Source organism: Peromyscus eremicus, chromosome 10 (genome assembly GCF_949786415.1).
Source record: "Peromyscus eremicus chromosome 10, PerEre_H2_v1, whole genome shotgun sequence".
In the NCBI taxonomy this organism is placed as follows: domain Eukaryota; kingdom Metazoa; phylum Chordata; class Mammalia; order Rodentia; family Cricetidae; genus Peromyscus; species Peromyscus eremicus.
This window is the reverse complement of record NC_081426.1, coordinates 2,128,320-2,155,320: the sequence shown is the minus strand read 5'-3', so window position 1 is coordinate 2,155,320 and position 27,001 is coordinate 2,128,320. Positions and strand designations below refer to the sequence as shown.

Sequence of the window (27,001 nt, the reverse complement as noted above, 5' to 3'; positions counted from 1 at the left end):
GGTAACATTCAACAGTGACCATGTGTAGTACTAGGCTTAAAAAAAAACATGAGGGGGCTAGAGATAGAGAGATGGCTCTGCAGTTAAGAGCACCACTAACTGCTCTTCTGGAGGACCCAGATTCAATTCCCAGCACCCACATGGCAGCTCACAACTGTCTATAACTCCAGTTCTAGGGGATCTGGCACCCTCACACAGGTAAAAATGCAGGCATAACACCAATGCATATAAAATCAAATAAAAAATAAAAAAAATGAAAACAACTATTACTTTTTCAGTATCAATTCTTGGTATAGGTCTACTTATGTTGTTTATATCTCCTGTTGGTTTAATTTTAGTAGCTCATCAGTGTCAAGAAATGTATCCTTTTTCCCCTAGATTTTGTAATTTGTTAGAATATAAATTTTCAAAATCTTATCTAATAATCTTTATTTTATTTGTCTCTCTTGTAATGTCCCCCTTTTCATCTCTCAATTTACTTATTTGGTTGTCTCTCTCTTTTGAAATTTTATTTTAAGATTAGCTTATTAAGTAGTAGTTTTTTTTACTACTTTTTCATAGTTTTGGTTGACCGTCTTCTTCATCTCCAGGCCTTAATCCCAGCTTAAACCTTTCCAGCCCAGGTTTTCCCTTTCACTTTTGTATCATAAGTGTTCTACTTACCAGCTAACCCCATCCAAAGCTTTTCCCTCTCATGTACTTCTTTTTACTTCCCAGGCCTCTATTGGCACTTATTCCCACATAAAAGCACATATATATAGCCGGGCGGTGGTGGCGCACGCCTTTAATCCCAGCACTTGGGAGGCAGAGGCAGGAGGATCTCTGTGAGTTCGAGGCCAGCCTGGTCTCCAAAGCAAGTTCCAGGAAAGGCGCAAAGCTACACAGAGAAACCCTGTCTCGAAAAACCAAAAAAAAAAAAAAAAGCACATATATAGTAATTAGAAGCTAGGATCCACATATGAGAGAGAACATGTAGTATTTGTCTTCCTGAGCCTAGGTTATATCCTTTCAATATAACCTTTTCCTGTTTCATCATTTTTCTTTGGATTCCTTAATTTTATTTTTTTCTTTATGAGTAAATAAAATTCCTTGTGTATATGTACCATGTTTTCATTATCTATTCATCAGTTGATAGAAATCTAGATAACATTTTCTGGCTGTTGTGAATAGTGTAGCAATAAACATGGATGTACAAGTATATATGTTAGGATGTAGAATCTTTTGGGTATATGCCCCAGTGTCACCTAGTTGAATCATGTGGTAGTTCTGTTTTTAGTTTTCTCGGTACCCTGTAATATCTGTATCAGTCCCATAAACAGTGAATGAGGATTCCTTTGTCAGCACATCCTCTCCAGCACTTGTCATTCGGGTTTCTGATGACAGTCCTTTTGACTGGAGTAAGGTGGTGTATCAGTTACTTTTCTGAGCTGTGCTGGCTAGTTTTATGTCAATTTGACACAAGTTATAGTCATCTGAAAGAAAACACTCAGTTGAGAAAAATGCCTCCATAAGATAGGGCTGCAGGCAAGCCTTTAGGACAGTGGTTCTCAGCCTGTGGGTGATATTCTGCATATCAGATATTTACATTACAATTCATAACAGTAGCAAAATTACAGTTAGGAAGTAGTAACAAATAATTTTATGGTTGAGGGTCACCACAACATGAGGAACTGTATGTAATTAGTGTGAAGGGGGCAGTCCATTGTGGGTGGGGACACCCTTAGACTGGTGAACCTGGGTTCTCTAAGAAAGTAGGCGGAGTAAGCCAATAGGCACCATTTTTCCATGACCTCTGCTTCAGCTCCTGCCTCTAGGATCCTGTCCTGTTTGAGTTCTTCCCCCAACTTCCTCACACAGATATACATGCAGGCTTTGATGTGGAAGTGTAAGCCAAATAGGATAGTTGCTGTGAAAAAAAAATATCATGACCAAGACAAGTTAAGGAAGGGTTTATTTTGGCTTATGCTCCCAGAAGGGTAAGAGTCCATCATGGCTGGGAAGCATGGCAGTAAGCCACAGGGATGGCAACAGTGCAGAAAGCTGAGAGATCATATCTTTTACTGCAAGCACAAAACAGAGCCAACTGGAAGTAGGGTGAGGCTGTATACTTTTAAAACCTACCCCAAGAAATAGAAGAGATCTCCTGGGTAAACTGGGGGCAGAGGTGGGGGAAGGAGAGGGGGAATGGAAACTTGAGGGAGCTGATTGGGCGGGCTGGGTGTGGGAGTGGGTTGGAGGTGGGACAGAGAGGGAAAGTAACGTGTTGGGGAGGGCAGCATTTTGGGGTTAGGGAGAAACTTGGCCAGGGAAACCCTCAGGAATCCACAAGGATAACCCCAGCAATAGTGGAGAGGGTGCTTGAACTGGCCATCTGCTGTAATCAGATTGATGACTACCCTAACTGTCATCACAGATACTCTATCCAGTAACTGATGGAAGCAGATGCAGAGATCCGCAGCCAAGCACTGGACGGAGCTCCAAGAGTCCAGTTGAAGAGAGGGAGGGGGGGTCATGACGGGGAACCCATGGGGGCGGCTAACCTGGGCTCTGGACCAACTGTTAGGGAGCTTCTGTGGGACTGACCTAGGCCTTCTGCATGTGTGTGACACTTTGTAGCTTGGTCTCTTTGTAAGGCTCCTAGCAGTGAGATCAGGACCTGTCCCTGGTGCTTATCTGGTTTTTGGGAACCTGTTCCCTATGCTGGATTACCTTGCCCAGCCTTGATGCAAGGGGAGGAGCTAGATCCTGCCTCAACTTGATGTGCCATGCTTTGTTTAAGCCCATCAGAGACCTCCCCCTTTCCGAATGGAGATGGAGGAGGAGTGGAAGGGGAGGGTGGTAGATGGGAAGCAGGATTAGGGGGAGAGGAGGGAGGGGAAACTGTGGTCGGTATGTAAAGTAAATGAAAAAAATGTTATTTAAATAAAATTTAAAAAGCCTACCCCCAAATGACATACTTTCTCCAGCAAGACTGCACCTCCTAAACCTTCCCATACAGCACCAAATGCCTGAGTATTATCGGGACATTTCTCATTCTTATTTCTCCTCTGGAGCATGGATTACGTCACTTAACATACTTTTCCATCTGTCTTACTTGGAAATGTAAATTTTCTTACCTATGGCTGATTTAAACTCCATGAGTACATGCATGACATCTGTTGATGTATGTATGTATGGCTCCTTTACTGGTTATCTGGAATAGAGCAGCAGTGGACATGGATAGTAAGATATAGAATCCTTTGGGTATGTGCCCAGGAATGCTGTAGCTGATTATAGGATAGTTCTGTTTAGCTTTTTAAAGAAACCTCCATGCTGAGTGGTGGTGGCACGTGTCTTTAAATCCCAGCACTTGGGAGACAAGTGGATCTCTGAGCTCGAGGCCAGCCTGGTCTTCTACATAGTGAGTTCCAGGCCAGCCAAAACTACACAAAGAAACCGTCTAAAACAAAACCCTCCACAGTGATTTCCATAATAGTGCACTAGTTGACACTCTAATTGTGAGTAAGGTTCTTCTGTCTCCACATTCCTGCCACTATGTGTTGCCATTTGTTTTCTTGATGGTAACCTTTCTGACAGTGGTGAGATAGAGTCTCAAGCAGTTTTGGTTTGTGCTTCCTAGAAATCTAAGGATGGTAGACGTTTTTTAAAATCTCTCTTGGCCATTTGTATTTCTTTTGAGAATTCTCTGTTCAGCTTCTTAAACCATTTTTAAAATTGGGTTGTTTGTTTCTTGTTTAGTTTTTTAAGTTTCTTGTATAGTCTAGATATGAATCCCATCAGATGTATAACTAGTAAAGATTTTCCTCCCATTCTGTACCTTATCTCTTCACTCTGCTTCCTCTCCTGTTGAGAAGCTTACTCCATGAGACTCCATTCGCCATCTAGCCTGAGTAATTCCAGCTGTGCTCAGAAAGGCCCCACCTATGCCGTCTCGCATATAGTGAGTGCTTCCTACTACTTTCCTCGGCAGGTTCTCTGTTTCAGGCTTTGTTTCATTTGAAGTAGACTTTTGTGTAGGGCAAGAGGTAAAGACCCAGTTTCATTCTACCTTTGGATTTCTAGCTGTTGGTTTTTGTTTCTGTTTTTTTTTCCCAGCAACATTTGTTGGAAAAAATACGGGCTGTCTTTTCTCCAGTGAGTTCTTGGCATCTTTGGGGGAGGGGGGGGAAACCAAAATATCTGTGTGGGTTTATGTTTATCCTTTATCCTGTTTAGTGACCTGTATGTCTGTTTCTGTGCCAATGCCATGCTGCCTTTTACTCCTGTGCTTCTGTAGTAAACTTGAAATCAAGTATCTTGGTTCATTGGGTTTTTTCATAGGGTTTCTTTGCTTCCAAATTAATTTTAATATTTTTTTTCTATTTCTACAAGAATGGCATGGGTATTTGGATGGTGGTTGTATTAAGTTTGTATAATGCTTCTGGAAATATAGCCATTTCACAGTATTGATTCTTCTAACCAGTGAGCATTGAGGGGTTTTTCATCTTTCTAGAGTCTTCAATTCCTCTCTTTAAGTATTTCAAAGTTTTCATTGTAGAGGCACTTTACCACTTGATTACATTTATTCTAAGGTATTTTATTTGTTTGCTCCGTTTGTTTACCAGGTAGTTTTGAATGGGATTGTTTCTCTGATTTCTTCCTCATCTTGCTTACTATTGGTATATAAGAAGGCTTCATGCTCTGTATGTTTATTTTGTTTTTGTTTTTGAATGAGCACAAATGCAGTGATGATTTTTAAAATTACATTTATATTTATCTTATGTGTGGGTGTTGTGCCTGCATGTATGTCTGTGCACTTTGTGCTTGCCTGATGACCTATGGTAGTCATAAGAGAGCAGTGGATCCCCTGGAACTGAAGTTACAGATGGTTGTGAGTGCCATGTGGGAGCTAGGAATTGAACCCAGGTCCAGTTCTTTTAACCACCAAACCATCTCTCAAACCCTATATGTATATTTTGTATCTTGCTACTTTGCTGAAAGTTTTATTGCTGTTGTTTAAATATCAGATTAGTTTATTTTTTTTAAAGGTTTATTTTTTGTTTGTGTATGTATGTGTGTGTGTGTGTGTGTGTGTGTGTGTTTGTGTGTGTGTTGTGGAGGGGTGGGGGGTAGGGGTGTGGGGGGGGTTGGGGGGGGGAAGGTGGGGTGGCTAGGTGTGGTATGGGTGCCCACAGAGGACAGAAGAGGATGTCAGATTTTCTGGAGCTGGAATTGCAAACAGTTGTAAACTTCCATTTGGGTGGTGGGAACCAAACTTGGGTTCTCTGCAAAAGCAGCAAGAGCTCCTAACTTATGAGCCATCTTTCTGGTCTTTGCTGAATTTACAAATTCTAAAGATTTTTCTTTATATTATTTATACAGTTACGTCGTCTTCAAATAAAAATACTTTATTACCCTTCCTATTTGTGTTCCTTTTATATGTATGCTTCTCATGTCTTGTTGCCATATATAAAATTTCCAGCACTCTATCGAGTAAGAGTGAAGCAAGTGGACACTTTCTTTTTCCTGATTTTGGTAGCAGTACCTTGATTTTTTCCCCTCCATTTAATATAATATCTATGTTTGTCATATATAGACTTTATTATATTGAGATTTATCTTCTATTCTAGATTCTTCAGGCTTGCATGTTTGTTTGTTTTCAAAAGCCGTCTATCAAGATGACCAGCTGGGCTCTAAGATGGCTCAATAGTTGAGAGCACTGGCTGCTCCTGCAGAGCACCTGGGTTCAGTTCCCAGCACCCACATAGTATATAGTCTGTAACTCCAGCTCCAAGAGAGCTGATGCCCTGTGCTGGCCTCCTCAGGCACCAGGCACCCACTTGGTGCATATACACACATGCAGGCAAACACTTACATGACTTACATGTGTGAAATAAAATTAAAATAAAGAAATCTTTTTAAAAATGATTTAAAGTGATTTCTGTCCTTGAGTCTATGTGATATATTACATTTAGTTGTTTGAGTTTGTTAACCATCCCTCTATCCCTTGAATTAAGATCATAATGAATGATGTTTTCTAAAAGTTAGTTTGCAAATATTTTGTTGAGAGTTTTTGCAATTTTGTTCACTAGGGATGTTGTCCTAGTTTGTTTTCTGCTATATGATAAAACTCATGACCAAAAACAACTTGTGGAATACAGGGTTTGTTTGGCTTACACTTCCACATTACAGTCCATCGTTGAGGGAAGTTGGGGCAGGAACTCAAGGAAAGCTCACGAAGGAATTCTGTTTACTGGCTTGTTCTTTATTCAACCCAAGACTGCTTGCCCAAAGATGGCATTTCTACAGTGGCCTGGGTCCTCTCACATCCATCATTAATAATAATTTTAAAGAAATGCCACACACTGGCCTATAGGCATCGGATCTTCTGGAGCTTTGGGTGGTAGGAACCAAACTCGGGTCCTCTGTAAGAGCTAACCACATCTGCCTCAGGGCTGCTTCTGTTACATCTTATGGGCTAGGCATGTTATGTTTCATTTTCATTCATTTCTTTCTTGATTTCCTTTTTATTCTTTTAGGCCAGTCTGATATATGCATTTCCTCAACTGAGGTTCCTGCTTCCCCAGGATAGCATTTTCTTACTAGATCACTTTTCAAGGGAGTTTGAGAGTGAAGCAATGGATTCCTTGTTCAGTCCTAGCCTGCTGTCTTACCCTCAAACTCTAGTGCTTCACATTATTTTCCAGTAATAACTGCTGTTTATACCTGGTATAGAGTTAAGACATCTTTCTTACAGTCTTTTTTTAAGAAAATTTTTTCATTCATTTTACACACCAATCAATGTGTGTAAATACCTCCTCCCACCACCCAACCTCTCCCCCCAACTCACACCCACTCTCCCCCACAAGAAGGCAAGGCCTCCCATGGTGAGGCACATCCAATAGAGGCAAGTCCAAGCTCTTTCCCCTGCCTCAAGGCTGCAGGAAGCGTCCCATCATAGATAGTGGGTTCCAAAAAGCCCCTTCATGTACCAGGGATGGATTCCGATTTGCTAGGGCCCCCCAAGCAAATCGTGCTACATAATTGTCTCGCCATGCACAGGGCCTAGTCCAGTCCCATGCAGGCTCCACAGCCATTGATCCAACTTTCATGAGTTCCCACTAGTTTGGTTTGGTCGTCTCTGCAGGTTTCCCCATCATGATCCCGATGCACTTGCTCATAGAATCCCTCCTCTATCTCTCCAACTGTACTCCTGGAGCTCTGCCTGGTGTTTGGCTGTGGATCTCTGCATCTGCCTCCATCAGTCATTGGAGAAAAGTTCTGTGATGACAGTTAGGGTATTCACCGATCTGATCACTGGGGTAAGCTGTGGGAGCCCGTTCTCGGGTTCCTCGTGGCTTTACCCAGCAGGTCCACATAGAGGATGATTAGACCACGGGCCTGAGTGCAGGTGTCTGAGATGGTCTGCACTTGGCTGTGCTGGGGGAGGAGGTCTTTTGCTCCACCCCTTGGCGTCTCTATAAAAACCCTGGGGCAGAGGCAGTCGGGGCCCGTTGGAATAGGTTCCAGGCCCTCTCGAGGCTATCCTTTATTTTCTATCTGTCTATCTCCGCGATATTCTCCGCAATAAATCCTTCTATCTAATATTTCCTGCTGCTCGCACTCAAGAAAACTCTGGGGAACTGTGGGGGTGGTTGGGTAAACGCCCCACAGAATGGCGCCATGAACAGGGACTAAAGAAAAAAAAAGGAACTAAAGAAAAAAGGGGGGACTAAAAAAAAGGGGGGACTAAAGACAAAAGAACAGGGACTAAAGACAAAGTAATAGGGACTAAAGATAAAGGAAAATAATAGTTTTATTACAGAGTTTTTGGCGAAAGTGCTGAGTTCAGCCCTGCCAGTGGATGAGGCATGCCGGTGTTATGGAAAATATATATTTTTTATATTATTGAGAGGCAGGGGTTTTATCCTCGAGAGAAAAGGAAAGCGGACTGGAAGGATGTCCGATGCTGCAGCGAAATTCTCTTCTGTCAAAATTTTCTATCTTCTATCCCTTTCTCAATTTCTATCTGTGAAAAATAAGTATAAGGCATAGGGTAGTAATATAGTTTAGGAAAAACTTAGAAGTGTAAGATTGTGTAGAAAAAAATAGGCAACTAGACAGAAAAACTCTTCAATTTTCTAACTTTGGGGGCTATAAACGCAAACTGGGAAAAAAATCTTTGGGCTTTTTGGGTAGTAAAAAAGCTCTTCTTTGAGCTTATGGGGAAGAAAAAGTTTCCTATGGAAGCTTTTGACCTGGGGACAGCTGAAATGCTAAGTCCAAGCGGCAGGAGAAAGTGATTTCTCCCTGAGGCAAAAATGGGGGTGTAAAAAGCCAAAAAGTTTAAAGTTGGGAAGTTTTGGGAAAAGTTGGTCTTTCTCTTGGGGAAAAAAAAATCTTAAACTATAAAGCTTTTCTTGGAAAATTTGGGGGGAAAAAATCTCTCTAAAAAGCCTTAATCTTAAACTTAAAAACTAAAGCCTTTAACTTTCTCTCAAAAGGGCAAAAATTAGAATCACCTGAAGATATTAGTATGGGGACCACCTGTGATTAGCTCTAAGGGAAAACAACAAACCTCTGAAGACAGCAAAACCTAAGTTCTTTCAAGCTTTAAAAATCCTCACTGCAATGCAGGAGGCAGGGACAAGTTCCTAAAAACCTCTTCTAAGCTCTGTCTCTTCAAGCTAGTAAAAGACAGTGGGTCAGAGTGTGGGTAAAGAGCTACGGAGAGCCCAAAAGGGCAGGAAACTTTACCTGAGAAAAGCAAAAAAGCCAAGCTTTTCAGTTACAGCCGAACTGAGGCATCAAGGGTTTTGTTTGAGTGAGCGTCTTTGAAAAGGTGCTCCTAATTGTCCTAATGCAAAGATCCCCTGAAGCATGCAAACTGTTAGCATTGTATCCTCGCTTCTGACCAAAAACCCAGAGGCGACTGGCCAGCGTCTCTGAGTTGGAATGCATTTTGGGGATACTAGGGTTCCTGCAGTGGTAAACTTCCTGGGGCACAGAGCTGAGGCAGGAAGGTGCAGGACCCAGGGGAAGATTGCCAATGAACAAAACTAAAGCCAGTGGGAATGGCCCAGTTGTCCACTTTCCTACAAGTCCTGGGTTGATAGGTCCACAGCTGCAAAAAGAAATCTGAGTAAAAGCTTTCCTATCAGAGTAAGGACCTTTCTGGGAAAACAGTAAAGCTGAACTGTGTCTGAAGCAGTCGTGCTGCTGAGTCAGAACGCTGTCTGGGGAAAGAGCCCAGCCAGGGCAGAACAGAACTATCCTGGAGTAAAGCTTTCTTTTCTGTCAGAGAAAACATCTCTTTGAGAAAAGCTTCGTTTCAACTAACTCCTGGCGAGATGAGGGAGTGTAGCCCTGAGGGACGATTGATTGCCTCTGGTATAAGCTCTGTCCTTGAGCAGCACCCAGATAAGCAAATGCAACCCACTGGGGGACTGGGCCAGGTGAAGGCCTAATGAGGCAAAAAACCTGTCCTAATGGGAGTTTAGAAATGGCAAAAACCTCCCTTGTTAGATTTTTCAGTCTGTACGCAAACCACACAGACCCAGAAAACAAATGGACAAAAAGCCCTACCTTCAGTAGCAGGGAAAGCCGCCACTGTAGTGTCGGAAACTGTTTCTGGGGTAGAGGGGATAAACTGAGACCAAACTGGGAACTGTCTGGGAGAAAGACTCTAAAGAAACAGAAGGGACCGATTCCTCCCCAGAAAAATATGACCTGAAAAAGCTGCTAGAATTTGAGGCAGATTCGGGAGGAGAGAAAAAAGCCCCTACTTCCAAGGGCAGCTAGCAGAGGTACAGAGCCGCAGATACTTGAAGCTCTGCATCTGGGGAAGGAAGGAACAAGCAAAATGAGATAGATCAGTGGGAGAAAATCTGAAAGAGCTATGAAAAAACTGTTAATGTTTTTCACTGACTGGCTAAGACAAACACAAGCCCCGAGGAAAGTTGCTATCAGAAATTGCCCACCTCAATGCGCGCTAATGAGGCAGGTGCAGTTCTGATTTGGGGGCCAGTGTCAATTAAAGGAGAGACACCTGTTAAAGCCAGCTGAGGAGAGACCAGAAACCTCCCAATGTCCCATAATTGAAAATGTAAAATGCCTGTTCAAATCTCCCGTTGCAAAAGCAAAAAACTTTGTTCAGGCCTCCCAGGCAAGAATTTGTAAGCAAGTCTGGTAAAAGAGAACCAGTTGACTCTCGGACCCGAAAAGAACTATGGGAAATGACTGATGGGAAATGATATAAGGGAATGATATAAAAGACTGATATAAGAGACTGATATTATTATGGACTGATATAAGGGAAATGCATTCTGGGAAAGGTAGTTTTTCCGCTAAAGATGGTGACATTGCCCTGAAATAGTTTTGTCAGCTCGAAAATACGTTCATGGTAAACTTAAAATACAGCTTTTAAAAGAATAAGGAGGAAAATCATCTAAGAGTTTAAGTGTCAGTTCCAATGAAAAATTGAAAGGATACGGAACTAGGTGCTTCGCGGTTTGGGGCTCCTTGGTAAAATGCCTTATTTACCCTAATAGCTGTGCTAAGTTTTTACGGTAGTTGGATGACAAAAGGCTACCTTTAAGAGCAAACAAGCCACTTTAAAAATCCTTAAGACAGCAAGAGAGAGCAGTTTATACACTGAACGTTGTCTTAGATATGAAGAAACTTATGTGAAATTAAAAGTTATTTACCTTTTGAACAAACTGCCTGCAATGAGTAATTCCTTTGCAAATCTAATTAAGGGGATAAGAAACAGGCATTCAAAAAAATGACTGCTTTATAGATGGGAAACAAACTTCAGAAAAGCTGTCTTACAAAAGAGTTGCTTCACCTGAAAGTTCCTTATAAGAAATCAATGCTAAATATTACAGCTGCTAATAACATCAGGAGTTAAAGCTAATGAAGTGAAAATACTTAATACAGTTCGGAGCTGTGCCACTTGTGGCTTTACTAGCTCCTTTAGAAAAATACTTTATATCACCTAATAGCTGTGCAGTATTTGGCAAAGACCTTACAGCAGCTAAATATGGTAATTTCACCCTCAGTGTAAAGTGAAGTTTTTCCGTAGAACAAACCAAAAGCACTGCTGTAATAGAAACGTTTGTCTGAATTGAAGCACTTAGGGGAACTACTATGAATTTGGGTGAAGGGACAGCCTCTAGTTAAAAACTGTCTACCGCTGACAGTGCATCTCTGCCGGTCTGGAATGGCTGAGAGAACTGGCAACTTTGGAGTGTGGCATCATCCTGGGAAGGTTACAGTCCCCTAGCAACAACTATCACAATTCTATAACAACACTCACTAAATCCCAGTGCTTTATAGCAAAGCTGACTATACACTGTAAACTTTAGAAATGATGTACGTACTTCCTGTCTAGTTAAGAAAATCTTTCTAATAGAGATAGTGATAATAATTAAGAGTAAGAAATAGAAAAAGATGAAAATAAGATATGTAAGTTTATAAAAATTCTCTTGTTAGATCTGTGTTAAGAAATCTTTAGATGTTTGCTAAGTTAAATATATGCTAATGGTAGCCCTATATAAGTTTGTAAAATAGATCTATAGATCCTTTAAGAATATAAGCTTGCAAGAAGTATCTAAGGTAGTCTTAAGACATGTAGTGATAAACTTGTAAGAAGTAAAGATGTTAGCTGTAAATGTAAGTTTAAATAAGAATAAGATGGAATGAATATAAGAAATATATAAGTAATAAGAAATATATTTGCTAAAGTAGTTCTATAGTTTCCTTAAGGAGTATAAATAAGTAGATGTTAATACGTTATATGTGAGTTTGTAAAATGTAGATGTTGAATGTGAGTCTAAATGCTTTGCAAGGCAAAAGGTTATATGTGAGTTTGTAAAGTGTAAATGTTAAGTGTGAGTCTATTCTTAATGTATATGGTGAAAGAACCTGAGACATACAGAAGTTAGTGTCCTAGCAGACTGCAAAGCAGGCAGTCTGAGCGGTTTTTCAAAAGCTCCAGAAGCTGCTAAGAAGCTAAGAATGGCGGACGCCAGAACCAGCACAAGGCATCCGCAGCTGAGATTCATGGAAAATCAACGCAACACAGAAAAACCTGAGCTAACATCAAAAACGGTGCGGTTTAGACTACTACTGTACCTAAAAAGGTCTCTGTCTGTGAGAACAAAAGTTGCAGAGACGCTTGTTTGAAGTAAAATTGTTAACGGCAAAAAGTTTTGGTTGAAAACCATCTCTTCATATTTGGAAGTGAAAGCCTGATACTAGAATTTATTTCTTGTTTGAACTTTTTGAACTTAAAATGAGATAAAACTACAAAGATTTTGGTTATGGATTTCTTCATATTTGGAAGGCTCGTACCAGAATTTATCATGTGAATTTTGGGACTTAAGAAATGAAATGAACAGTAGAGATTTCATTGCAATGGGACAGTTTTGAGTTTATTCATAGTAATGACCTAGAACTGTTTGCTGGAATTGGGTTAAAATGGAACTGTTTAAATGAAGAAATTTATTTCTACCTAGAGTCAAGATGCAGTTTTGTGTATGCATATATGCTTTATTAATTGGTGATTCATGAATTGTTTTTTGGAACTGTTTATGTAAAATGGAATTACTTATGGAACTGGTTTGTGTTACAAACGGAACTGTTTAAACAGAAGTTTGGGTTTTCTAACTAGGCTTGAGATTTTGCTTAAATTATAAAGAAAAGGGGGAGAGTTAATATTCCTTAGTCTAATTTCAAAAGTTGTTTGAGGGATTAATGTCATGTTTTTGTTAGTAAGAAATGCAAATGGGGTATATTAAGAGACTACTTTTAAAGTGTAAAGAGTTTTATTAAGAAACTGCTTTTGGATGTTTTGCTAAGTTTTCAAAGTGTTAATGGTTAGATTGAGAAGATTGCTTTTCAATATGGGTTTGTAGGAATTGTATGAGTTTGGGTTCTTCTAACTAGGTTTTAGATTTTGTTTAAAAAATTATAAAGAAAAGGAGGAGTTATGAGGTTGAATTATGTTTGCAGAAATTATATTTACCCTATTGATATTAATGCACCCTGGTTTTGTGGAGTTAAGGAAATATTAAGTTTGATGTGAATACATCGAAGTTTTTCCTATGTTCTGTTAGCAAGAAAATTCAAATGATTGAGTTAAAGTTATAAGACGGAGAAAATTGTTAACTATATTTAGCACCATATATGCTAATTCAAATGGTTCTGTTAAGAGTTTGCTTTGAGTTGTAAGATTGAGAGAATTGTGACTATGTATAACAATATTTATGTTAACTTGTTAATGGTAATGATGAAGCTAAGGGATTCTTTAAGTTTGTAGTCGCCTTAAGAGTTTTTGGCTTAGAAAGGGTTTGAGGCAGCTAAGACTGCTGTAGTCACCTTGGACCTAATTCAAAAGAGAAATGCCATCTTTATCATCCTCTACTCCCATATTAGGAGGTGTAACAACTATGGAGATTGCTGTAAGCCATTAATAGTTATTTTTTATATATTAAGAAAGGGGGACCTGTGGGAGCCCGTTCTCGGGTTCCTCGTGGCTTTACCCAGCAGGTCCACATAGAGGATGATTAGACCACGGGCCTGAGTGCAGGTGTCTGAGATGGTCTGCACTTGGCTGTGCTGGGGGAGGAGGTCTTTTGCTCCACCCCTTGGCGTCTCTATAAAAACCCTGGGGCAGAGGCAGTCGGGGCCCGTTGGAATAGGTTCCAGGCCCTCTCGAGGCTATCCTTTATTTTCTATCTGTTTATCTCTGCGATATTCTCCGCAATAAATCCTTCTATCTAATATTTCCTGCTGCTCGCACTCAAGAAAACTCTGGGGAACTGTGGGGGTGGTTGGGTAAACGCCCCACAGTAAGCCAGTTCAGTTCAGGCACCCTCTCCACTATTTCTAGTAGTCCAAGCTGGAGTCATCCTTGGGTATTCCTGGCAACTTCCCTAGCACTGGTTTCCCTCTATCCCTATGATATCTCTCTCTCATCATGGTATCTCTCTCATTGCTTTCCCACTCCATCCCTGTTCCAGCTCGACCATCCCATTCCCTTATGTTCTCATTACCCATCCTCTAACCTCCATTGCCCACCCCTCACCCCCAGTTTGCTCATGGAGATCTCATTTATTTCCCCTTCCCAGGGCAATCCATACGTCCCTCTTTGGGTCTTCCTTGTTAGTTAGCTTCTCTGGAGTTGTGGGTTGTTGTCTGGTTATCCTTTGCTTTACTTCTAGTATCCACTTATGAGTGAGTGCATACCATGTTTGTCCTTCTGAGTCTGGGTTACCTCACTCAGGATAATGTTTTCTAGTTCCATCCATTTGCCTGCAAATTTTATGATGTCATTGTTTTCTCTGCTGAGTAGTACTCCATTGTGTATATGTATCATATGTATCACATTTTCTTAATCCATTCTTCAGTTGAGGGGCATCTAGGTTGTTTCCAGGTTCTGACTATTACGAATAGTGCTGCTATGAACATAGTTGAGCATGTGTCCCTGTGGTATGATTGAGCATTCCTTGGGTATATGCCCAAGAGTGGTATAGCTGGATCTTGTAGAAGATTGATTCCCAATTTTCTGAGAAACTGCCACACTGATTTTCAAAGTGGCTGTACAAGTTTGCACTTCCACCAACAGTGGAGGAGTGTTCCCCTTGTTCCACATCCTCTCCAACATAAGCTGTCTTCGGTGTTTTTGATCTAAGCCATTTTGATAGGTGTAAGGTGGTATCTCAGTGTTGTTTTGATTTGCATCTCTCTGATGACTAAGGATGCTGAACAATTCCTTAAATGTCTTTCGGCCATTTGAAATTCTTCCTTTGAGAATTCTCTGTTTAGCTATATAGCCCATTTTTTATTTGGATTGTTCATTATTTTGATGTCTAGGTCCTTGAGTTCTTTATATATTTTGGAGATTAGCCCTCTGTCAGGTGTGGGGTTGGTGAAAATCTTTTCCTATTCTGTAGGCTGTCATTTTGTTTTATTTACTGTGTTCTTTGCCTTACAGAAGCTTCTCAGTTTCAGGAGGTCCCATTTATTAATTGTTGCTCTCAGTGTCTGTGCTGTTGGTGTTATATTTAGGAAGTGATCTCTGGTGCCAGTGCGTTCAAGAGTACTTCCTACTTTCTCTTCTATCAGATTCAGGTTACAGTCTTTTAAAAAGGTGTATGAACTTTAGTTAGATACGTATTTGTGTATGAATAAAAATAAAATGCTCAAATGAAAGACATTTTTATAGAAAAATTGAGTAATGCCAATTAAAGATATTAGGGATGAAGTTACTTTCAATATCCTTTGAGATGCATGCAATGTTTTTTTATTACTATAATGCTTTCCAGTTCTTTTTCAAATTTTTGTAATTCTCCAAATCATTTGGACTGTCTTCATGCCAGAATTGAACCTTTTTTTCCAGTGAAATTTTGCTTTTAATATCCTTGGAAATATTCATATTTTCTATATTTAAGTACTTGCATATCTTCAAAAATTTCAACACTCTTCATTCCTGCTTTACTTTTATTTGTTTTATACTTTAAATTTTTATTTATGTGTATGTGTGTGCCACATGTGTGCAGATGTCTGTGTGGCCAGAATAGGTTGACCCTTGGAGCCGTAGTTAGAGGTAGTTGTGAGGCTCCTGTACGGGTGCTGAGATCCAAACTCAGGTCCTCTGAATAAACAGCACATACTCTCAGCCTCTGAGCCATTTCCCCAGCCCCTCCTGCTTTATTTTTATTTTTAGCACTCATGACTCTTACTAAAATGTATGTTCTCTCAGAGAAGGTATTGTTAACTGCTGGACATTGATTAGAATAAAACATGACAAATAATGAGCATTCAGTATTTGTTGAATGAATGCTCCAATTTTCTAAAAAAATTTCTCTTTCAAATATATTGCTATTTTTACTTTTTCATGAATTTTATAGGCTTATCATGTGTATCAAATCAAAATTATCTTAACTAGTTTGTGCACATTCTGTCCTTGCCCTGTTTATGATCATCTTAGTAAAGCTGTGTTTACCTTGTGTTCATTTCCATATACTTGCTCCCGTTTCTTTAATATCCTGGTCATGACTGTCTTTAGAGGTAGGTGAATTTCTAGGGGCCAGGGAATAACACAGTAAAGCTTTAATTATGGTAGTACTTTCATGTCTTACTTTTTTTTTTTTTTTTTTTTTTTTTGAGACTTGGTCTCTCCCTAACTTTTGCTGTCCTGGATCTCACTATGTAAACCAGATGGGCCTTGAACTCAGAGTTCTGCCTGCCTCAGCTGAGTGCTAGGTTAAAGGTGTGCATCATCAGCCGGCCGGGCGGTGGTGGCGCACGCCTTTAATCCCAGCACTCGGGAGGCAGAGGCAGGCAGATCTCTGTGAGTTCGAGGCCAGCCTGGTCTACAGAGTGAGTTCCAGGAAAGGCTCAGAGCTACACAGGGAAACCCTGTCTCAAAAAACAAACAAACAAGAAAAAGGTGTGCATCATCATGCCCACTTGGAACTCAGTGTAGGCCAGGTTGACCTTCAACTTGCAACAATCCTCTGACCTCAAGTTCTGGGGTCTCAGGATGGGCCACTGTTGCAGCTTATGTTGTATGTTGTAAAATACTACTTGTAAGACTAGATTAGGGAAATGGATGGTTTACAGAAACAAAGCTGATATCTAAAATACCCCACGGTAGCCATAGGGTAACCAACTAGAAATTAATTTTTTTTTTTAAATTTTGTGTAATTATTAACTATCTTACTACTTCATATTACTATTATCAGAGTTAACTTAAAATTAACACTTTAAAATAAGTAATAAAGTAATAAATAAATTTTCATATTAATTTCAAGATATAGTTTATATAATTTAATGATTTTGTACTTTTGTTTCACTTTCTATTCTCTCCAACAAAAATTTTTATAAATCAGATTCCATTTACATTTACATTTACATTTACATTCTGTGTTAATTTTAGATGGTATTAAATTTTGCAATTATTTCAAAATATAAGCAGACTCATGGTGTAAATTGAGGGTGTGTTTACATGAGGTCACTGCTGACTGGTGATGAGGGAGTATGAAGTTCCCTTCTCATTCTGGGACAGTGACTTGGGAGAATTAGGAAACAATAGAATGGGAGGGGTGGGTTACTGAGAAGAGAATGCAAAAACCGGTTGTGGACCATACTAAAGATTATCGTCCATTTGGGCAGTTTTGCTTATAACAGTTGACCGACACAGAATTTCTAATGTTAATATTGCTCATGTAACTCAAAAGTAAGTTTTTATCATTTATCTGTAAAGTCTATAAGATAAAACTTTTTTCCATAAGCTTTATTTATGAGGGTGAATTTAAGAGTTCTTTATTCAGAGGTAGGTTATTGTCATGAAGTATGGGATGGACAAAATAGTGATTACTGCCAGGTGGTGGTAGCATGGCACTCAACTTTAATACCAGACTAGGGAAGCAGAGGCAGGAGGATCTCTGTGAATTTGAGGCCAGCCTGATCTATAGAGTGAGTTCCAGGACAGCCAGAGCTGTTACTCAGAGAAACCCTGTCTCAAAAAACTAAAAAGAAAAAAAGTAGTGATTGCTTTAAAAATAAATATCTGTGTTTTTAAAAACTTTAAGTGATAGTCTTCATTTTGCTTCAATGCAAAAGAAAATCTCAAAATCTAAATAAATTGAGTTTTTTTTTCTTTTAAGTTATTCATTTTATATTTTGAGATTGGGTTTCACTCTATAGCTGAGTATTTAAGCCAGGCTGGCCTCAAACTTCTAAAAAGAACTCCTTTCTCAGCCTTACAGATGTGAGAGTGATAGATAAGAGCCACCATGCGTGATTATTTCAGTCTGTCATAACATAAGGTGCAAAAGATGTAAGACATAATAGATCCTTTGCATGTTTGTTTTAATATAGCACACCCACAGAAGAGTGTACAAATCCTAAATTACAACTTGGTGAGTGTTTACATAGTCAGCATTAGCCATGTGGTTACTAACTACTGGATATCATTTTACAGGAGACTTTGCAGCAGTTGATTATGATGTCATTGCCAAATGTCTTAATCATTGGCAAAAATCCCTTTTCTGGTAAGTTTTAAGTTGGTATAATGGGATAATAATGTCCTATGTTTGTGTAACGCTAGTAATGTTTACCAAGGACTTGATTATTTATCTCCACTCTCAGTAGGTTTTCCACAACATCAATAGGAAAAGTTGGGAATGATATTCCTATTTGTAGAGAGAAAAGAAGATGACAATATTTAAGTTGTTGTTGACATACACACATGCAACACTGAGTCAGTGGTTTTTCCCTGCCACATTAAACTAGTATTTGGGTGATGGCTATGATTTTTATTATCTCAGTCGAAGCAGTTGTGTTAGAAAACCAATGATGTTGAAACTGTTTTAAGTTTTATATTTATATGTCTGTTTACTATTGCCAAAATTGTTGGAGCTCTGGATTTTTTTTTGTTTGCTAGTTCATTTTTATAATCATATGGATTGAGTCTTGAACCTGATAACTACTAGCCAAGTGCTTATCATTGAGCAGTATTCCAGCCTTTAAGTTGAAAGTTTTACTGGTGAACATTTTAATTTATATTAAACAATAGTGAAAAGATGAGAGGAAGTTTTTTTAGATTATTTAAATTATTATACTCAAACACTCTTACAATCCTTTACTAACATTTAATTTTTATTTGCATTTTGCTGTTTCTGGAACTTGCTCATAGGGCCTCACATAACCAGACAGTGGTTGTACCCATCCACCCTAGAATTTAATGTTTGAACAAGTAACTAGCAGCTATGAAGCATTTCAGGAAAGGACTTAATCCTTGCAGGCTACATGGTATTCAAATTGAATATGTCTTTTTTTACCTGAACCCTTGCCCAGTTGAAACAAAAATCCAAATAAGAGGCAGTGTGTAAGCAGCTGTTTTTATAGAGGAAACTACCAATTAAATGCATTAGTAGTGAACTCAATTAGGAATTCCATTACCTAGATAACCTTTGGGGATACTCTAGGATGTTTGGTTATACAAGTAAACAGGAAGATTAGCATGTAGAATAGAATTAGTTTTTATTCTATATGCATTTAGTAAGTAACAACCAAGTCATAGGGTAGAAATGGTTTATGTGCTAGGAGATCTTGTGATTTGGTGAAAGATCCGAAGATTACTCTGAGATCATATAATTCATATGACAATAATATGTACAGAAAGTAAGGCATGTAAAAATATAGAGTGTTAATTGTTCTTAAAATTGTCAGGGTTAGAGTTGGGACTTATGGTGACTAGTTCAGAAAGACTAGACAGATGTAAGATCCATCTGTGGTGATGGAAGTGGTTCACTAAGGACTTGAGGAGAAGGAAAGCAACCTGAGGCCAGAGTTACAGAGGTATGTTGATTGTTAAAATGGCCTACTAAGTCTAGAAGGAATTAGTTTCATGGAAAGTAAGAGAAAGTCTCTAATGTGAGGATTTGAAATTCATCATAGGTAAGTTAACCTGATAGTGAAAATCTTTCTGAATTTTATATGTTTGTGGTTATGTTCAGCGGAATATTTTAAGACATTCTTAATTGAATGCTGTTAACAAGGGTTGTTCTGCAGTTCTGTTCTGGACTGATAACTTTTATCCAGTTTTTAACATACATTTCTTTCATTTCTTAAAATTTATTATTGTGAAGTAGGATCTCACACTGTAGACCCAGACTAGCCTGGAACTCACTCTGTAACCCAGAGTACCTCATGTATTTCTCCTACTTTAGTCTCTTGAGTGCTGGCATTATAGGTGTGAACTACCATACCCAGCTTATTGTATTAGACTCACTGTGATGTGCATTTAAGGTTCTGATCTTTATGAACCTGTGCAATGAGAAATATATTTAAATTGTATAGGTAGATGAGCCATAATGTTTATATTTTAGTAAGAAAATGCTAAAGAGGAGCAGACCCATTAGCAGCAACCCTGGCATGTTCTTAATATCAGCATAATCTTGAGTGTTGGTATAATATGATTTCTAGAAAAGGAGTAGATGCAGTGAGCACACTTAGCTTAAAGCCTATATATCTGCACTGTAACTCTCAGAAGGGATAGCCTTGCCATCCCTGCTATCACCACATATTTAAATTTCATTGTTTATTTACAAAATTCATTTTTTGTCAAGTTGTGATTGCCTTCAGATTGTTCGAGTGTTTGAAAGAGTTGAAACAAAGCTAAGTGCTGTACTTACTAGTGTTTTTATTTCAGAACAAGGCACAGAAGAAGTTAAGAAGTTGCTTTTACTCTTACTGGGTTGTGCAGTTCAGGTAAGTTAAAACATTTCTTCATATTTTCATTCTTATAAAGTGTTCTTGAGGGTTTATCTAGTTTTCTGAAAGACTTGATAATTTTAAGTATATCACCTTAAAAAGAAATTATGTATAAGAATGTTTATTTTATTTCAAAAGTTATGGCATCAATGTCATGTATTAAAAATCTTTAGTTAACTTTTTCCTATTTCGATGTGTCTGATGACTCAGATCTTTATGCCTCTGAAGTTGGAGGCATCTGCCAAACCCCTCTTCTGGTTTGCTTGTGCAAGCTTATGTTTTAGGAGAAGAAGAGGGACTAACAATTAAGTAAGAGAGGATTTGGGGCTGAAGCAACAGGTTGAGAGCACTGGCTGCTCTTCCTGAGGACCCAGGCTTGTTTCCCAGCACCCACACGGTAGCTCATAGCTGTCTTTAACTCCACTCTCATGGACTCCCAACACCCTCTTCTGGCCTTTGTGGGCACCAGGAATGCACATGGCACACAGACATACATGCAGGCAAACTCTCTTCCACATAAAAATATTCTTAAAAAGAGAGAGTTTGTGGGAAATGTTTTTGTGTGTGGTATTTGTTTATGTACATGACTGTACATGTATGCATGTAGGCATGTGAAGGTCAGAGGTCAGTATCCAGGTGTCAGTCACCTTATTTCTTGAGATAGGGTATCTCACTGAACCTAGAACTCCCTGATTCAGCTATACTTGCTAGCCAGCCATCAGGTCCCAGGGATCCTCTCATCTCTGCTTCCCAGCATTGGAATTAGTTTCATGCCAATGCACCCAGCAAGCACTTTCCTAACAATACTCTCAGTCTTATTGCTCTTTTATAGATGTCCGTATCAATAATGATAGCCAAGATTTATTGACTGTATAGTTTGCCAGGTGTTATATCTTATAAAGGTTTTCTTAATTCTGAAATAAGATTAGTGCTTGGGTAATTTAAGTTATTTTAGAAGTTGGATATTTGTGAGTCTAGTATGCTACTTTAATAATTACAGTGGGAGCATATGTAACTGCAACAAATTGAGATAATTACTTTAGATTTAGGTCAATTTGCTAGTAGGCTAAAGAACACTGGCATGACTTCCAAATCTATACTAGATTTTCCATTTAATTAACTTAAAAGCGCGTGTGTGTGCATGTACATGAACATGCCATGACACACTTGTGGAAGAAAGAGAACAACCTTGTTGAGATTGTTCACCTGTGCCTAAAAAAACAGCAGTTTTTTTAGTTTCAGGAGTTCTGTCTCTGCCTGCAGTCTCTATAAGAACACTGGGATTACAGATAACACCTTACCACATCCAGGGTTCCGACAGCAAGTTATCACGCTTGTATGGCAAATACTTTACCACCCATTGAGCTGTATCTGAAGCCCACTACTTTTTTAAAGAATGAATTATTTTAATGTACAGTTATCCTAGCTCTTCATAGAGTGAAATATTTTGGGTTTTGTTTTAGGGCTTGTTTTCCTTTTTTTTGAGACAGGGTTTCATGTATCTCAGACTGGCCTCAAACTTGTTATTCAGCCTGGTTGACCTTAAATTTCTGATTCTTCTACTTCCATCTTCCAATGCTGGGATTACAGGCGTGCACCACCATACCCAACATTTACAGTGCTGGGAATTGAACCTTTGTATTCGTGTATGCTAGGAAAGTACTTTCCCAGCTGAGCTATGTACCCAGCCTATGAGATGAGATTTCTGTAAACAAACAAATAAGTTCACTAGTAATATTTCACATTTATTTACATACATTTTATATTCTTGATTGTGTTGGCTTTTAGAGCTTACTGCTTTGGAGATACAATATTTAATTTATGTTTAAATTAAACATGATTGGTATACCTACCACCTCAAGACATTATTTCTTTGTTTTAAGGGCATACAAAATCCTCTGTACTGGTCATTTTGAAATGCTCAGTTAATTGTTGTCTACCATAAGGATCCTACTGTACTATATATGACATACGTTATCATCCTGTCCGTCTGTCTGTATACTTGTATCAGTTAGCAGCCCCCACCCCCCCATCTAATGTATTCCCACCATCTTCCTCTTCTTAACACCCTTTCTAGCCTCTAGTAACCACTATGGGGACAGTGTTCATATATAAATTAAGTCATTACATTTCTATCATGTGTTGTACATGATTGTTTACTTAACAACTGATTAAATATTAAGATAAATATGGTGTCTGTTGTTGGTGCTATTCTAATTTGTTCATCAGGTCTTTAGTTGGAAACACTATTTTTACTCATTTACAACTACTATACACTGCATTTGCTTAAAAAAAAAACCTTCGTTGGTGAATATTACACTGTATAAATGGTGAGTTTCTCAAGGTAGTGCTAGTGAGAAACAGAGGCTTGTGGGGCTTATAAAAGAAAATGTGTATTTCTTTTAAAAACTAGCAGAAAAACCATAAGATGGCTGAACTGGGGTACTCTGGATGAATTTTAATTATTACATTTCATAATAACCCTGCCATTTTATGTTCTGATTGGCTAAAAAATTATTCATAAGTCAGTAATTACAGAAATGGATTGCTGTCTCTGAAAAACTAGTTTACATATGCTGTGAATATACAGTTAGAAAGTTAATTCTCAGTTGTTCTTACAGACCTATTTAATATTTCTAGACCAAAAAAAGTTAGTGTTTTTCAGCCTATTGATCCCTATTCCATTTCCTCCAAAACTCCTTAGTTCCTAATCATACCTAGGAATTGTGTTTTCCTGGTAGTTTACTTTAAACACTTTTATATCATAACAATACTTTAGTTTTGACTGGGATGTAGAACTCCGGATGACAGTATAGAGTATGTTCAGATTGTGTCATGACAGAAATAGAGCATTAGCAACTTAACTAGCTTGAATCAGAGGTTTGTTTCTTAATGATCAAAGAGCCAGTTTTTCTTCTTTAGGGTTTATTGTTTTCACTGGCTCTGTAATTGGCCCAGGAGATGCATCTTAGCTTGGCACAAGGCAGTGCTGTCCATTTGTATGCACCTCTCATTTGGTAGCTGCAAGAATACAGTTGTATTAGCAGTTGAATTGTAATAGACAAGATGGAGACAGACAAAGATGACGATGTGTGTTGTTATTTAATTATTACTGGGGAAAGGTTAGGTTTATATTTTATGTTCTTAGCTGAAATAAAACTTTAAAAAGTTGACAATAAGGAATTGCTGCCTTATTCATATTTGATTACATGTGTATTCATAATTATTAAATTTTGCCCCTGGTTACTTTGTTAGAGTAGAAACAAACCAGATATTTATTGTATTACCTTATAAATGTTGACCTGGGCCATCAGAGTTAGTTTCTTTTATTAAGATTGATAGACTGAATATGAGAGAATAAATTGTAGGCTTGAAGTAAAAATTGCCGAATTTTTTTTCCACAAGAAGAAAGGCAGTGTTGTTTGGTGACAGTCAGGGACTGACTGAGCGTTTTGGCAGTATTCCGAATTCTGCCACTGACTCACTGTGGGTTTTGGCAAGTAACTTGTTCTCTCTGAAACAAGTTCTTGATTCTTTACTTCTCTGTTAAGTTAGCATAATAATATCCTGACCTCAGATGTGCAGTGTAATATGTTCCTACTTCAGAACTTTCCAGCATAAAATTGTAGAGTTCAGTGCCTGCCTCTTAAATATTTTAAAATCATTGTATCTTCATTAGGTAAGTTATCTGAGAAGTCGTTTAAATGTAGAACAAAACCCTACTGTGCTGGTAAAATATTGTAAAGCTTGAGGCTTATTTATATATAGCATTGTAAGGGCAATACAGAGTCTGAATGATTCCCCCTCCATTTATTTCAGTGTCAGAAAAAGGAAGAATTTATCGAACGAATTCAAGGTTTAGATTTTGATACAAAAGCAGCAGTTGCCGCACATATTCAAGAGGTAACTACTTATATATATTTTAATGTATTTTTATGAAGTTTGCAATGTGTTTTTTAAATATTATCTCCCCAAATACAGGATAAACAAGAACAATTAAAGATCAGATGTAAATCAACCTTACTTTTATGTAAGTTTCTTTTCGTTAGAGATAGGTAATCCCATCAGTGAATTGTCTTATGTATGGCACAATGCTTACTACACATCTACTCTCTCTTGTCGTAAGGATATGAATGTTGAGGAATAATGTTTATGTCTTTATTAGGTAGCACAGAATGAATGATAGGGATAAAGACAATAAACTTAGTCTATTGGACTTTTCTCTTAAATGAATGGTCATTTTTATTGAGCTGTTATTTGAAGTCCACAAATACATTGATTTTTTTAAAAAAAATATTTGTATAAAAACAAATCTGAGGCATAATGTACCATGTCAATATTGATGTTAATGTAATTTTTTTTTTTTTTTTTTTTTTTTTTTTTTTGGTTTTTTAGAGACAGGGTTTCTCTGTAGCTTTGCGCCTTTCCTGGGACTCACTTGGTAGTCCAGGCTGGCCTCGAACTCACAGAGATCCACCTGGCTCTGCCTCCCGAGTGCTGGGATTAAAGGCGTGCGCCACCACCGCCCGGCAATGTAATTTTTAATTAAAGTTTATTTTAAAAGTTTTTACTTCCATAACTATTTACTCATGAGCTTTAAATCTTATAATGTCTTTTTAGAATTATGCTATATATTAAATTTTACCTTTTGGGAGAGAATTTTAAAATTGTGAAGATTGGTAGTATTTAAAATATTCTCAGATGACTGTATCTCTTATATCATCTTTTTCCCTTATTTAACTTCAGAGTCCAGATGAGAATTTATTTGTTCTGTTAAAATGTTTAGTTTTGTCATCAATTTGAAATCTACTTCTTCCTGCTTTCATAGTTGAACTAATTTTATACTAAACTCAAATCAATATTTAAGTATTAGCCATTCTTCAATTGTTTATTTTGTTTTCCTCTCTAAAGGTAACTCATAATCAGGAAAATGTATTTGATCTGCAATGGATGGAGGTGACAGATATGTCTCAGGAAGATATAGAACCACTCTTGAAGAATATGGCATCACATCTAAAAAGACTGATAGATGAGAGAGATGAACATTCAGAGGTTGGTTCTCTCATTGTGTTATGGAAGTTTGCTCTCTTAAAAGAAAAAAAATAGTTTTCTAGAATGGATACCCTGTTTCTTGGGATAGGTAATCAACTATAATCATCCTTTGGTATCTGTGGGGCATATTGGTTCTAGGACCTTCTTAAGATACTACAATCAATCCTAGTACTTGGCAGTTCCAGGACGGTGGACCTCTGAGTTCGAGACCAACCTGGTCTAAAGAGTTTCAGGACAGCCAGGGCTACACAGAGAAACTCTGTCACAAAAACCTTTAAAAAAAAAAAAGAAAGAAAGAAAGAAAAAAAAAAGGATACTAAAGCCATGAATGCTCAGTCTCTTTTAAAAAGGGGGTGGGAGGGTTTACAGTGTTTACTTATAAAACTACAAATATCTTGTATGTTGTAAATCATCTTTTAATTACCTATAATGAATAGTATGTAAATAATAGACAAATAGTTGTTATTCTGTATTATTTAAAAAGTGGTAACAAGAAAAAGTCTGTACATGTGCAATACAAACATAGGGATTTTTCCCCCTTACTGCTTTCCATCCACAGTTGGTTTAATTTGCAAATGTGAAACATACATGCTGTACCAATTATAATGTCTTTCTTTTGTTGTTATTGTTTTTTTGTTTGTTTGGTGTGTGTGTGTGTGTGTGTGTGTGCGCGCGCGCGCGCGCGCGCGCAAAACACAGGAATTAGAAAGGAAATAAAAGAACCTTGGATGTCTAATAAGCACAGTATTATTAGGTCTTTTCTCTTTTTCTTTTTAAATTATTATTATTCTGATTTTTGTATCTGTGTGTTTTTCAAGTCACCCCATTACTTTGTCAGTAGTGCAGAAGTGTGACTCATGTAAGTGGAAAAACAATTGCCTTGAAGCACAAGAATTTGCTAAATTTCTTGGTTTTGTTGCCCATCTGATCCCAAGTTGGTGTGGGAGGTGACAAGCAGTTAGGGAGTCAGTGCTTTTATTTTGTTCTTTAAAATTATTTTATGAGGTCTCACATCTCCCAGGCTGATCTCAAAGTTAGCATGTATCTGAGGATGACCACAAGTTACTCTTCCTGCTTCCACTTCCCAAGTGCCATGATTTTCGGTGTGAGCAGCCAGGCCTGTCCCAGAGACCTCATTGGTCACATTGAAACAGCTGACAGATCTCGAGGAAAGGCCTTAGGCTGAGTTTACCTGCACTCTATCTCTAAACATAACTTCGTCTACTCTTTATGTGATGTTCTAGCATCTCAGACTACTGCTCAGGTTGCTTTGAAAATTAAACTCCTGTAGAATATCAACAGTCAACAGTTATAACCAAAGAAAGTTTAGCAGTTTACAAAAGTCTCTTTAGTGTTATTACATACATTATTATTATCAGGCCTCCTGGTGACCATTGTCTAACTGCTTGAAGTTTAAAATACTTAGGTATGTTTAATTCTATGCAAAATGATGGTTGTGATACAATTGGGAAAACACATAAGTTTGAAAAGTTTATCATTACTAATAATTTTTAGTTGATACCAACTTGGTAAAGTATTCTAAAATTTGTATTTTAGAAAAATATATAGTGGAGGAACATAGTGTAGGAAAAGGCAGTAACGTACAGAAGTTTTTTGTATACTTAGCTTCAACTATCAAGGAGAAATTTAGAATCGTTCTAGGTTTCGACCTCTTACAAGTTTA

At 38.1% G+C, this 27,001-nt stretch overlaps 1 protein-coding gene across 10 annotated transcripts in view; it reads left to right on the top strand.

Moving 5' to 3' along the window:
* Positions 1 to 27,001, top strand: part of Ccdc88a (coiled-coil domain containing 88A) — a 176,272-nt gene that overhangs the window by 46,359 nt on the left and 102,912 nt on the right. For all 10 annotated transcript variants that reach the window (XR_009381759.1, XR_009381758.1, XM_059275204.1 and 7 more), the window contains 4 exons: positions 17,972 to 18,041; positions 20,204 to 20,262; positions 24,085 to 24,168; positions 25,177 to 25,317. Coding sequence is in view for 8 of the 10 variants with exons in the window: in XM_059275204.1 (XP_059131187.1) it covers positions 17,972 to 18,041; positions 20,204 to 20,262; positions 24,085 to 24,168; positions 25,177 to 25,317 (354 nt within the window). In the remaining 2 variants the exon portion in view is untranslated. The remainder of the gene's footprint in view (positions 1 to 17,971; positions 18,042 to 20,203; positions 20,263 to 24,084; positions 24,169 to 25,176; positions 25,318 to 27,001) is intronic.